Source organism: Phocoena phocoena, chromosome 18 (genome assembly GCF_963924675.1).
Source record: "Phocoena phocoena chromosome 18, mPhoPho1.1, whole genome shotgun sequence".
Taxonomy (NCBI): domain Eukaryota; kingdom Metazoa; phylum Chordata; class Mammalia; order Artiodactyla; family Phocoenidae; genus Phocoena; species Phocoena phocoena.
The window spans coordinates 4758426-4772569 of record NC_089236.1 but is presented as its reverse complement, the minus strand read 5'-3'; the positions used below and the strand labels follow the sequence as shown (position 1 = coordinate 4772569).

The window sequence follows — 14144 nt, the reverse complement described above, 5'->3', positions numbered from 1 at the left end:
ATACTGATGGATATGATGGTAGAGGTTCCAGAGACCATAATCCCTGCTGGTGTCCCTGTGGGTCAGATTGTCCCCTTAACATTCCACACTCATCTCCACAAACTCCACAGAACACTCAGTGCCGCAGCCTTAGACGTCCCTCTGGCTCCTATGGGTCAGTGCACGTGACTTTCCCTCTGCCTTCCCCTCCCCCGCCACTGTCCATCCTATTCTTCTGGATTGTGAGGCTGTCCTCAGCTTGTCCCTCCCGCAGGCAGGGTTAGTCTCACCTGCCTCAGAGCTGACTGCACTTAGTTCTCCATTCTCCCAGCTCATTTTCCATAAAACTCATCTGTCTACTCCCTGAGCGCACAGGTTTCTCTTAATCATCAGTAGATGACCAATAGATATCTGTTTTAATGAATGAACTCATTTTTCAGTTTTAAATAGAATGTAAAGGGGCTGTGCCTTTGGCCCTCTTTGAAAACCTAGATTTAAATAACGACAAAGGTTTAGATACATTAGCTATATGCCATGCTGCCCAGCAAATAAGAGTCATATATCCATAGGGCATATGCTTTGACTTTACTCATCTGAATTAGAAATCAGCCTTGAAAAGTAAGTCACTGATTTGTTGATTCAAAGCAACAAAAGAACATCACTGTTTTGATTCACATTCACCTCTGGACAGCTGGATGATGTTAATTAACGCCACCAAGAAGGTTAATTCATTCAGCTGTCAACGAGCAGGGTAGAGAAGGGGAGAGACCCTGGGTTTTCAAGTCAGAGTGTCTGGGTGTGGCCCCTGGCCCTACACTGGCTGGGCAGGGCCATGGTGAACGTGGTAAAATGAGCACAAAATGATCCAGCTCCAAGGGCCCTGGGAGGTTACATTGGAAAATGCATCTAAAATACTAATCAGGGGCTTCCTTGGTGGCGCAGTGGTTGAGAGTCCGCCTGCCGATGCAGGGGACACGGGTTCGTGCCCTGGTCCGGGAAGATCCCACATGCCGTGGAGTGGCTGGACCTGTGAGCCATGGCCGCTGAGCCTGCGCGTCCAGAGCCTGTGCCCCGCAACGGGAGAGGCCACAGCAGTGAGAGGCCCGAGTACCGCAAAATAAATAAATAAATAACAAAATAAAATAAAATACTAATCAGGCGACTGGCACACAGCAGAGGCTTGTTATATCAGAGAGAGTAAACTGGCAGCCTGAGGGCAGTACTTGCCCATCCTGACTTTTAAAATGTTGATACTGAATGTCCATTCAAAGCTCTCCAGTCCATGCTGAGTGCCAGGCACTTTTCTAACTGTGTCTCCATGTTTTATCCTTGTCACACCCCTCTGGGGTAGAAATAATCATTACCCTTATTTTCCAGATGAGGGAAGTGAGACAAAGAAATACTTATCTGTGTTTATTTTGTAGCCGTAACCTGGTCCCAAAGGAGTGAGCGCCTCTCAGCCTCCTTCTGTTAGAGTCAGAATGAGGCACTTTGACTTGAGCTGGGTTAGCAGGGTGGATACAAGTGTGGCCTCTGGAGTTGGGTTAAAATCCTTGTTCCATCACTTATTACTTGTGCAACCTTGGGAAAGTTCTCTCTGTGCCTCCGTTTCCTCATCTAGAAAATGGGGACGATAACAGCACCTACTCCACTGGGTTGTTATGGGGATTTGAGGAAATGCTTGGTGCACGCATAATTCCTTGATAAGCACTCCCTGTCGCTGTGGCTGTCTTACATGCCTCTCCACCCCCTCTCCACCACATCCTTCCTCGCCCCATCAAGGGCAGCATTTCACTCATTGATGTCAGCTGGTGCAAACCCAAATGGCTTCGTGGAAAAGAGAGGTGGCAGAAATATATGAAGTGGCATGTGGTTAAGTGGAGACAGGAAGAGAACAGAAAAGATGAAGTGGCTTGCAAGGAACTGGACCAGAAAGGATTGTGTAAAATTATTCAAACAAAACCATTTAAAAATGTCGTGCTAACCAAATGGAATGAGCTTGCCCTAATTTGTTTACTTGCTTGGTCCCTGAAATTATCTGGGTGTAATTTGTAGCTGATACACTCAGGAAGGCCTGAAAGAGGTCAGTTGTACACAAACTCATCTTTCCCTACATACAATGAAGCTCTTTGTAAAGCTGATACGGTTGCAGGTAAAAACTGTATTCTAAGTCCAGATGATCCCTTTCAAGTTCTGGGGGTACACGTGTGACATTTCAGCTATATCTTATCTTCATCTGCATTACCTATGGTAAAAAACAAACAAATAAACAAAAAAACACCCCAGTGCAGCACCTAGCACATGGAAGATTCTGTCTTTACATTTGTGCCTTTCCATTCAACCTTAACGCTGGGGAGGCGAGGCATTGGGAGGTTTGCTATTAGGATCTGTGTTATCACCTGTGAACTTATTTTTTTAATTTTTGAAAATTTTAAATCTTTTGGCCACACCACGCGTCATGGGGGATCTTAGTTCCCCGACCAGGGATCAAACCTGTGTCCCCTGCATTGGAAGCGTGGAGTCTTAACCACTGGACTGCCAGGGAAGTCCCTCATCTGTGAATTTAGATGGCTATAACATCAACTAAACAACTTCAGATAATTCTACCAGAAATCCATTTAGAAAAGCCCTTGTTCTTACATACACTTACGTATAAAGCTGGTGGCCTCTGTTCCATGCACAAGGAGAGATCTTGGTGGGCAGCCTAGATGGAGATGGGGCTCAAATTCTGACACATTAGACCTGTTCGACGGGACAGAATGACAACTAGACTTTCATCCAAATAGATGAGACAGACAGGGCCCAGTCTGTCATGGGCATGGCAACACTGGTAGGAGGCCCAGGCATGCCCTGGAGGTCTAAGCAGGATGGAACATAGCAAGAAACAACTCAGGTGGGTGATACTTCCAAGTCTAGGCAGGGAAATGGGGAGGTGAGCACCCCAGCTACCTGAATGTGTGGTTCTGGCACGTTCTAGCACTGGCTCGGGTATCAGGGCAATGAGGGAAGTCCCGGCTTCCAGGGAGGCAGGTGCCTGGAGCAGCAGGCCAGCTACTATGGGACTTGGCTATATTCTGTGTGCAATTTTGTTTCCCCCAAGCAAGCTTATAATGGAAATCACTATGGAAACAGCATGCATGTACCAGAAATCTATTTTTCACCTAAATTTTGTTTGAATGTTTTGTGTTTTAAATGTTTTGAACTGAAGAGTTAAGGCATATCTGATTTTAGAGATTCGTCTGTCATTTGTCATTTCTGCCCCACTGAAATGGGGGAAACTAAAAAAGCATCCCATCAGTTCTTCAATCGTGAAAAATCACAAGCTTTCTAATACAATAATTTATAAAGTTATTCTACTAACTTGAACTTCTTTCTCAAATAGGAAGAAACGAAGCTGAGCTGTCTGACACGAAGAGCAGGGTGCAATGATGCATTTTATCGAAGCGGAAAATAGGAACTATCCCCCCTGGCTAATACTGCTTCAGCATTTTTCACAGGACATTTTTCTTACTTGTGGGACTTCTTGTCCCTGGGAATAACATCATCACTGCTGGGTTGAGATCCTTCCCTATTTTGCAACTCAACTTTCAGAACAAGTATATTTAGATACTATATTTATAACCAAATTCTAAATTTATGGCCAACAAGCGGGCGGAAATCAGCTTCGCCCCCTTCCCCATAATTTACCTTTCTTAATTCAAGGAGCCAAATATAGTTTCTTCTTTGCCTCTTTCACTTTTAATTAATTAATTTGTCTTTCGCGAAATTACGGTGTTCTGACCCAGGTTATTCACCCAATGTATGTAAAAAGAAACAAACCACCTTACATTTTAGGTGCTTGGGACATTGGATGACCCGGGCTATTTTAACCGCTCAGAAGCAGGTTTCCTCCCACCGCACCCAGAATTATCGAGATCACCCCCTCAGTTTTCTGTCTGGGCTAGCTGTTCCCTCGCCCTTGGTAGAGGCTGCTAGTCAGCCCCTTCCAGGATTGACGCTGGTCACCCCCAGCACCCTTCTTGCACCTCTCGTGGTGCGCGGGCTCTAGGACCGCGAGGGCCGCGGGCGGGAGGCGGTGGCCCCTCCGAGCCCCGCCCCGGCCGAGCGCGGGGTGGAGCAGGCGCGGGAGTTTTCCGAGTCGCGCGCTCCGGAGCCGGGGAGGCATCCGCGGGGAGCGGGTGGCGCCGGCGCGGGGAGTGGGCGGGGCCCCGAGGGGTGGGCGGGGCGCGCCGCCGGGCAGTGCAGCTTCCAGCAGGCCGGGCATTAGGGCCTCGGCGGAGCCCGCTCCCCAGCGCGCTGGGCGGGGTGTGCGGCGGGCGGCTTCGCGAACTGGCGCGGGCCGCGAGGCAGCGGCTGCGCCCTGCGCCGGGGAGGAGCCGGGGGCGGGCGGGCAGCCGGCAGGCGGGGGCTGGGGCCCGCGGCAGGGAGTGCCGGAGCGCCGGCGGCGACGACGGCAGTGGCCGCTGAGCAGGGTCGGTGCGTGGGTCCGCGGCAGCTCGGGGTCCGCCCGCTGGCTGCGGTGCGAGCGGGCGGCCCGGCTGCCCTCCTCCCCCGCCCGCCGCCGCTGCCGCCGCTGTGATTGGGTGGAAGATGGCGCTGGGCGGATGGAAATCCTAATGACAGTCTCCAAATTCGCCTCCATCTGTACCATGGTAGGTGAGGCGGGAGGGCGGCGGGCGGCCCCCGTCCCCGCCCTCGCCGCCCGCGCGGCCTAGCGCTGGACCGTGGCCGGGAGGGGGCGGCGCGGGCCGGGCGGGGGCGGTTGGACGGCGGGGCGCAAGCAAGCGCGGAGCGGCCCCGGGAGGCTGGCGCGCGAGGGTGGCCGGCGGGGGCGGCGCGGGTCGTCGGTGCCCGGGCTCGGCCGCGGGTCCCTGCGGCGCCGGGCTGTGGGCGCGCGAGCCGGGCCGCGGGCCCGGCCGGGGCCGGAGGTGGAAGTACACGAGCGGCGCCCGCGTTTCCGTCCGGCGGCGCGCGGGTTCGGGCCCGGCTGGCCGGGCCCGGAGGGTCCCCAGCGGGCGAGGGGCTGCGGCGGGAAGGCAGGGTCCCCTTACCGGCCGCGAGGCCACGGAAGTCGGCTCAGGTTTCTTCCCCGCGCCTCTGGCGAGGCCGAGTCCCCGCCGGCGCCGAGGGGAAGGGGGTGTGTGTGAAGGTGGAAACTTTAAATAAGTGTTGTCGAAAATTTCCCCCTTTTCTCCTCTTCTGAGAGGAACAAGCTCTCCCGTTTCCAGCCGCGTGTCAAGGTGGCGATCTTGTCTTTGGGAATCCACGTTGATCTTCAAAGCAGCTTAAGCGTTCCTGTCATCTGTTTACTTGAACGCCCCAGACGCATCAGTGTGTGGCTTCAAGTGCTTCTGTGCAGGAACTGACGGCAAGGGTTGCTGTCTGTGTTTTACTGGGGCTTTTAAATCGACTTTAAGGGAAAAGTACTAATGCCTGTGGAAAAGTCCCGAGTTGAGCAAAACGTGGGTGCGTTTAAATCTTGGTGTTTTGTGGTTGGTCAGAAGGACCAGTTTTCCACACGGTGGGGCGAATTCGTTTTATTAGCTCCTTATGACTTACATCTTGCCATCTTAAGTATGAGCCATCACAGAAGAAAAGTTATTTTTCACCACGTGGGCCTAGTGATGATGTTATTAAAGACTTCTGAAATCTTTCCTTCTGTTTTATGGCTTATCAGACCTTTTTATGCATGTGGGAGATCCCCCCCAGCAATCTTCCATTTAAGGGTGGTACGTTTCATATACCTTTCTTTAAGGAGCGGTGAATCAGATAGAAAAGATGCTTTAGAAGCAGATTCTGTACTGCACGCTGAGGAACAGTATAAAAATGGCTGAAATCAAGTGGGATTAAAATCTACAGTATTAAAGACATCACACTGAAGAATGAATCATGAAGAATCCATTTCCTCAAATGGATGTTTGTTTTTCTTGCACAATTCATATTTTAGGAACCATTGATGTTAAAGGGACTGTATTTTTTTTTAATTTTCTTTTTTTAAAAATTAATTTATTTTTGGCTGTGTTGTGTCTTCATTGTGCTTCATTCGTTGCGGTGCGTGGGCTTCTCATTGCGGTGGCTTCTCTTGTTGCGGAGCATGGGCTATAGGTGCGTGGGCTTCAGTAGTTGAGGCTCACAGGCTCAGTAGTTGTGGCTCGCGGGCTCTAGAGCACAGGCTCAGTAGTTGTGGCGCACGGGCTTAGTTGCTCCGCGGCCTGTGGGATCTTCCCGGAACAGGGCTCGAACCCGTGTCCCCTTCACTGGCAGGCAGATTCTTAACCACTGCGCCACCAGGGAAGTTGAAAAGGACTGTATTAAAAGGATTTCCAAGGATCAGGTAGATTAATTATTTTTAGATATGCCAGTTATTATTGTCTTTCTAAAGGAATGTGATAATTAAGTCTTTGAAAGTGATAATCTTACCAGATTGCTGAGCTACACAGATTGTCAGGTCATAGTTCACTGTCAAAGTCTAGAGTTTGTGGAGTGATGTGTTGCTCTTCACTGTTTCATCCACTCAAGTATATCAGGTATACATTTAGCACCTACTACGCACAAGAGAGTGTGCTGAGTGCTGGGGATACAGCAGTGATCAAGACAGCCTCTGCTTTCATAGTGTTTACATTCTAGTTAAGAGAGACAAACAATATTCACATAAACGTATTAATATATGCTCTAATCAGGTTAAGAAAATGAGGCGGAGAGAGATTTGCCAAGTCAAACACTGAGTAAGTGGGATTTTGATCTCAAGAATTTTAGACTCCAAAACTCTCTCTAGGGCTTCCGCTCAGGTGCATTAATTACATGCGGTGTGTGTGTATTGTTGGCAGATAGGGAAACATCAGTGGCCGGCCAAATGAGATTGATCCAAAAAGTAGTGTTAAAATTGTATGTGCCTGTGTTCATATTTGAATACATTCTGATGCGCTCCCAAGGTAGTGCTAAATATGTCAAGGTATCCTGCAATCTTATTCTTTAAAGAGAACTTCAGTCTGTCTTCTGAGATACTACAAAATTGACAGTCAAGAAAAGCAAAGGTATTTATCTCTGTGCCTTTGTAGGTTTCTGACCTGGTCACAGCTGTCTCTCAAGCAGGTAGCCTTCCTTGAATAATCTTAGCCCTGTCCCTCCCCACCCTCCATCCCCCTCATACAATTTCACAGCAGTTTTGTGATCTCAGTAGCACTTACCATACTTGCTGTGTTGTGAATTTTTCTGTTATCTCCTTATTAGATTCTGAAGGCCTTAAGCGAAAGGACTATCATTTATTTCACAGTTTGGTGGAGCAGTACCTTCTGCATACAGTAAAAGTCCCCCCGCATCCTTCATTTCTTCTGCTGATGTCTGGGGGCAGTAAGTTTGGTTAAACATGCCTGAGATGGGGGTTGTGTGTGGGGTGATGCAGAGGAGAGGGGCTGGTCCTAATGAGAATGATCTCTCAGAATCAGCAGCTGTGAAAACGCTTATAATGAGTTGACGTTTTAGTCTATAAGTAATAACGTTGACATAATTTTTTCACATGTCAACACAAGGTACCTGGGCAAATAGCAATACCTTAATAGGATTAAGTAACTGTTAAAAACAAATCTCTTTTGATGTGTCTTATTCTTATGTTCCTCTGGCATGTGAAAGTCAGTTAAGTTTGTTTCTCTTAAGTTAGTGTTACAGCCTGACAGTGTGAGTGATTATGTTTAGGTTGCAATGAATCAGTTTGCAGGGTACCTCTGGAAATGCCTCTTGTTTGCCCATGAAATAATTTCAGTGTCACGTGGTGCTTGTTTTGCTGATGAAGTAGCTTCAGACTTCAGGGCCCGGCGCAGAGTAGCTACCTAATATTTAATATTATCCTTCATAATTGTGAAATAATGGGGAAGGTGACCGAATGCATGTCGAGGGATGGCCTGTGTTTTGAAATTGAAGTGGAAGTTGTAGAGCAGCTTGTGGTGGTCCAGGAGTAGGAAGTGACCATACGGGTCAGGGTGTTAGGAAGCGCAGCGCTGGGGGCTCCACCGATGTGAGAAGCATCCTCGCTTCCTGTTTGGGTTGTAGGAGTCCTGGCGGGGAAGGGCGTGCAGGGAGGGGGTTGGATAAAGGAGAAGTCGTTGCAGGGGAACGTGGTCGATCGTGGGGTGGCCTGGCTCCTTGACCACCCCCGGTCACTGGGTGTCAGCTAGATCCCCTAGAACATGGTGTCACTGAAGCCAACCAAGGCCACAAGTCTGCTGCTCGGTGGGTCTGACAGGTTTGCTTTGGAAAAGCCTGTACCCAGCACAGCACCCTGCGCGTGGGAAACTTTAAGCTGACTGCGCTTACTGCAGGAAAGTCACAGGTGAGACTGGCTCTTTGTCCTTTCTTATTGTTTGAGTCTCGCTGGGGTCACTCACGCAGAGTCAGATGCGTGTGTGGTCAGTGCAGTTTATCATTCCAGAGGGAGGGGCGGGAGGAGAACCTCAAACCCCGCGGTGCCCTGCTCGTCGGGGTGCGGGGTAGGCTCTTCATGTAGTCCGAATATTGGAGTAAATGATAAATGATTGAGAAATAGGGTGGGTGTGATTCTTTTATTAGCGAAATATTTAATTAATTTTTATTAATATTTTAGTAGTAAAAAAGTGTTTTCTATGATGGGAACATTCAAAGTGAGTTGCCATTGGTTTACTAATTTTGCTGTTTTTAATGTTAATTTAGGAGAGATGAAAACTTCAAAAATAAGGAGTCTTCTGTCATATAAATGGTTCGATAAGGAATGTTTGAACTCGTGTTTGAGGACCGTAGCAGAGAGATCCTTTAGAATAAGTTTTATTTAAGCTTGCTGATCATTCGAATTTGGCTAAAATACATATTGGACATTACAAACTGCACATTCTCATTGTAGAAAATTTGGAACGTATTCTGTAAAAAAGAGTTTGGAAACTCTTAAGGCAGCAGAAAAGAAAATAACTTACTTTCCCTCCCAGAGCTTGTCTTGTCTATTTTTGATTTATTTTTATTTTTTAAATCTATTTTTAATTTATATTATTTATTTTTGGCTGCATTGGGTCTTTGTTGCGGCGCATGGGCTTTCTCTAGTTGCGGTGAGCGGGGGCTACTCTTCGTTGCGGTGTGCGGGCTTCTTGTTGCGGAGCACGGGCTCTAGGCGCACAGGCTTCAGTAGTTGTGGCATGCGGGCTCGGTAGTTGTGGCTCGTGGGCTCTAGAGCACATGCTCAGTAGTTGTGGCGCACGGGCCTAGTTGCTCTGTGGCATGTGGCATCTTCCCGGACCAGGGCTTGAACCCGTGTCCCCCACATTGGCAGGTGGATTCTTAACCACTGCACCACCAGGGAAGTCCGTCTTGTCTTTTTCAAAAAACTATGCCCTAGGTAAAATTTCACATTTCAGTTTTCCATGTGAATTATTGGCACTTACCACAAATAAAGGTAAGACCATTGGGATTTGAAACTTTTCATATGCTTAACAAGTATCGTTTTAAATACCGTGTTCAATTAGGTGAAGCAGGTATAAAAACTCTAGTCTCATATCATTTGGCTTTGCTTACCTCTTGGTGGTTTTCTCCTTCCACCTCCAACTAATCTTTTTATAATAGATCTCTGAGTAGGTTAATTATTTACTGTCCCACGACCCATGTGGCCAGTTCAGCCAGACTTGATCGCAACATACCTAGTTTTCTTCCTTGGTTCTGGGCTTCTGATAGGCCCCCAGAGACTGAGTCCACTTCCATTTTCTCACAAGTTCTTTCTTCCTGCCTTTAAAGTCAGATTTATTGAAGCTCTCCTGAAACTTTTACTGTCTCAGGAAAGATTATTTAAGCATTCGTTTAGCTAGCATTAATTCCTTTCCAGAAACCTTCATTTTTTAGATTTAAATAATCTGATTTTGTTTTGAATTCTCTTTCAGTAGCTCAATTCCAGAAACTTAATATAGTATTTTGTAATGTATCCTACTGCATGGTATATTAAAAAGAGCAGTTGGACCAGAAGGAAACTTCTAATCCAGATTTTGACATTTAGATCTGTGCATATGGGAAAGTCTCCTAAAACTTTGTGGGTTGGTTTTTCTCATCTGTAAAATAAAAGGGTTGGACTAGACGCGTAAATATTCCTTCTGTGTTTGTTTCCTTCTAGATCGAAAACTCAGTATTCTCTGATCCTTTGAGTGTTTATAAATTTTTTTTTTTTTTTTTTTTTTTTGCGGTACACGGGCCTCTCACTGTTGCGGCCACTCCCGTTGCAGAGCACAGGCTCCGGACGCGCAGGCTCAGCGGCCATGGCTCACGGGCCCAGCTGCTCCGCGGCATGTGGGATCTTCCCGGACCGGGGCACAAACCCGCGTCCCCTGCATTGGCAGGTGGACTCTCAACCACTGCACCACCAGGGAAGCCCTATAAATGATTGTTGATACCATCATTTTGGGAATGCTAATTGTGTTTAATTGATTTTCTTTTACCTGTTTGACCCCATTCACCCATTTCTCTCCACCCCCCCCACCTCCACCACCTCTGGCAAACACCAGTCTGTTCTTTGTTCTGTGAGCCTTTTTTTTTTTAAGATTCCACATATAAGTGAGATAATATGGTATTTGTCTTTGACTTACTTCACTTAGCATAATACCCATGATATTCATCCATGTCGTCGAAAATGGTAAGACTTTTAAGTCCTTTTTTATGGCTGAGTAATATTCCATTGTATACATGTACGACATCTTCTTTATCCATTCATCCATTGATGACATCAGGTTGTTTCCATATCTTGGCTGTTGTAAATAACGCTGCATTGAACACAGGCATGCATTTATCTTTTTGAGTTAGTATTTTTGTTTTATTTGATAAATATCCAGAAGAGGAGTTGCTGGATCATATAGTAGTTTTATTTTTAATTTTTTGAGGGACCTCCATATTGCTTTCCATAGTTGCTGCACCAACTTACATTCCCACCAACAGTGCACAGTGTGGTTCCCTCTTCTCTACATCCTCACCAACACTTGTTATTTCTTGTCTTTTTGACACATTCTGACAGGTATGAGGTGATATCTCATTGTGGTTTTGATTTGTATTTTCGTGATGGTTAATGATGTACAGCCTCTTTTCATGTTACTGTTGGCTATGTGTATGTCTTCTTTCGAAAAATGTCTATTCAGATCTTCTGTCCATTTTTTGATCGCATTGGTTTTTTTTTTGCTGTTGAGTTGTCTGAGTTCTTTTATGTATTTTGGATATTAGTCCCTTATCAGATATATGATTTGCAGTAGTTTCTCCCGTTCAGTAGGTTGCATCTGATGATGTTTTAAATAATATAAGGTGCGTGGAATTAGATATAGTTAAATATGAATTATACTTAGTTTCCTAGTTTGTTTGTTTGTTTTTTTGGCCACGCTGCTTGGCTTCTGGGATCTTAGTTCGCTGACCCGGGATTGAACCCTCACTCCCTGCAGTGGAAGTATAGAGTCTTAACCGCTGGACCACCAGGGAGGTCCCCCTGTTTTTGTTTTTTTTTTTAATGTTATAGAGTTTATGGAAAATTACGGTCCAAAGTAAATATATTTCTTCCTTCAAAAATATTTACTGGAGGTTAGTGATAGCACCATTTTATTCATTGACGGGCTAATCCATGCTGTTTACTTATTTTTGACGTTGTTTTCTTTAACAATGCCATTTTAAAAAAAGATTTGAGGGACTTCCCTGGTGGCGCAGTGGTTAAGAATCCACCCGCCAATGCAGGGGACACAGGTTTGATCACTGGTCTGGGAAGATCCCACATGCCACGGAGCAACTAAGCCCGTGAGCCACAACTACTGAGCCTGCGCTCTAGAGCCTGCGAGTCACATCTACTGAAGCCCGCATGCCACAACTCCTGAAGCCCAGGCGCCTAGAGGCCGTGCTCCGCGACAAGCGAAGCCACTACAACGAGAAGCCCAAGCACCGCAAGGAAGAGTAGTCCCCACTCGCAGCAACTAGAGAAAGCCTGCGCACAGCAACGAAGACCCAATGCAGCCAAAAATAATAAATAAATAAAATTAAATTTAAAAAAAAAAGATTTGAATTTGTACCCTTTTTGAGATTCCGCATTTATTTTTGTGGGTATGAGTGTGAGTTTGAACAAGTTACTTCGCTGTGCCACGGTTTTCTTATCTGTAAAATGGGGGTGAAATAATGTCCACTTCATAGGGTTATAGAATGGTACCTGGCCCAGGGTTAATCATCTGTAGTGTTTGTAATTATTATTACCTTTGTAAAGTGATTTGCTCCCCTCTGTGTGGTAAGGACTCATTGGCACTACTAATACTAGTAACCAAAATTGAAATTTTTAAAGTCAAGTGCAGTTATTTTAGTTCATTTTCATCATAAGAAAAATTATATAAACATTATTAATGGTATATGCCTCTGAGAAAGCAGACATTTACTCTGAAGTTAAGTGAGCTAGATTATAATATTGCAAACTAAGAATGTAGATTATCTTTTTTCCCTGTTTTGAATATTTTGTAGAAAGATTTTATTCCTTTTGTATGGGAATAAAAATGTTCTAATTTGTAACATTCTCAAATATGTTCTAGAAGTTTAGATAAGTGGGGAATACTACTTTCAGAAGAAAAGTCTTATTTTTTCTACTAAAAAAAAAGCATTCCAACTTTTTGTCATTGTTAGAATGAAGCGTGTGTTTTAAAATTAGCTTCAGGCCTTATTTCCTTTCAGATTTTCCTGTTCTTTCCTGAGGCCATACTGTTGCACTTGATTCACTCATGCCTCTGCCCCCACTGGAATGATATCTCTTGTTGGCCTGCGGTGCAGTTACCCAACCTGCTTTTTTTAGAAGAGGATTATTTAAATATCTGTAAAATAAGGTGTCGGTAGAAAAGGGTAAATGCTAGATGTTATGAGGCGTTAATGGGTTGCTGAATTTAAAAATTTAATCAGAGACCCAGTATTGTTGAAAATAACTATACATAAGACTTCATCATTTAAAACCTTGTGCATAGAATTTGTATTAGAAGGGGAGAGACAGTTTATATACGTAATTCGTTTTGGAAGAAAAACTATGAAGTCTTTACTTTCACAAAAGTACTCAGTAAAGAATTTTGTGATATCATGTAGTGTGAAGTACGTGATATTTAATATAGAACGTGATTGCGTGGGGTGCTGTGTATCTTCACTCCCCTGTGTGTTCACAGGCTTATCCTTTGCTGCTGCTGCTTCAAAAGAAAGATCATTAGCTTTTCCTAAGAGTTGTGTGGTGTCTACGGAATGTCTAAGCTTGCTTAGAATCTCCATCTGTAGCCGTCCATGCATCTAAAGCTGCATGCCAATAAAAATTTATTTCCAACTTAAAACAAGAAGTGGATGTTCTTCCAGTGATAACGGACAGATGTTCTTATTGAAATGCTTCATAGGTGCAGGAACCAACCAGCATTTCCTCCTTGTGAATAGTGGTGTACTTTAATGGAGTTAGAATATTATTGCCTTTGATTTTATTTTAGTGCTTTTTATTTCAGTGACCTAAGTAAGCCTTCTGCCTGATGGTGAATAAGTATATAAGTGCTTTTCATGGAGGGAGGGGTGGATTTATTATTTTTAAGCTAATAGCGACGTGTTCTCTCTCTTTTGTTTTTTTTTTTGTAAAGTGCCTTTCTTCATGAGTACTTTCAGGAAGCATTCATGGAGGCTTGCATTCTGTCAGGGTGTATGCGGGTCCTGAGAATACAGATGACCGTGATAAGCTCTGGTCTTACAGAGCTTCCCATTCGGCGTGTCCCGAATGGGTTATGGTAGTGCAGAGAACACCCAACTTCTGGTGGGTTTTCCCTGTGAAAATCCAGCCTTCACCTGGTGACCATGCTTGAAAGTCTGCATCTTCTTTGAAAGAAATCTGTATCTTCTTCACTTGTCTTCTTCTTTGAAGACATTTATAGATTGCACTTTTCAACTGAAAAGATACGAGTGGACTCTTCCACCTTTTCTGTCTCTCTCTTTGTGGTTTGTTCTATTACTTTAGTCCTTTCAAGGTGGCATGGCTGCCTTGCCCTTCCTTTCTCATGTCCTGCCGTCTCTCTCTCTTGGTTGCAGTGTTTCACCCCAGATGTCACCATCTTTCCTTTTTACTTCTGGGACCGCACTGTGGTTATTATACCACCCCAGTGTGTTCTGTTAATGATGACCAGGGTCATCTCGGCAAACTTGGT

At 45.5% G+C, this 14144-nt stretch overlaps 1 protein-coding gene across 1 annotated transcript in view; it reads left to right on the top strand.

Moving 5' to 3' along the window:
- Nucleotides 1–4520: 4520 nt before the first annotated feature.
- Nucleotides 4521–14144, top strand: part of USP12 (ubiquitin specific peptidase 12) — a 77447-nt gene continuing 67823 nt past the window's right edge. The window contains exon 1 of the mRNA XM_065896029.1: nt 4521–4631. Within this exon, the coding sequence (XP_065752101.1) occupies nt 4584–4631 (48 nt within the window). The 5' untranslated portion in view covers nt 4521–4583. The remainder of the gene's footprint in view (nt 4632–14144) is intronic.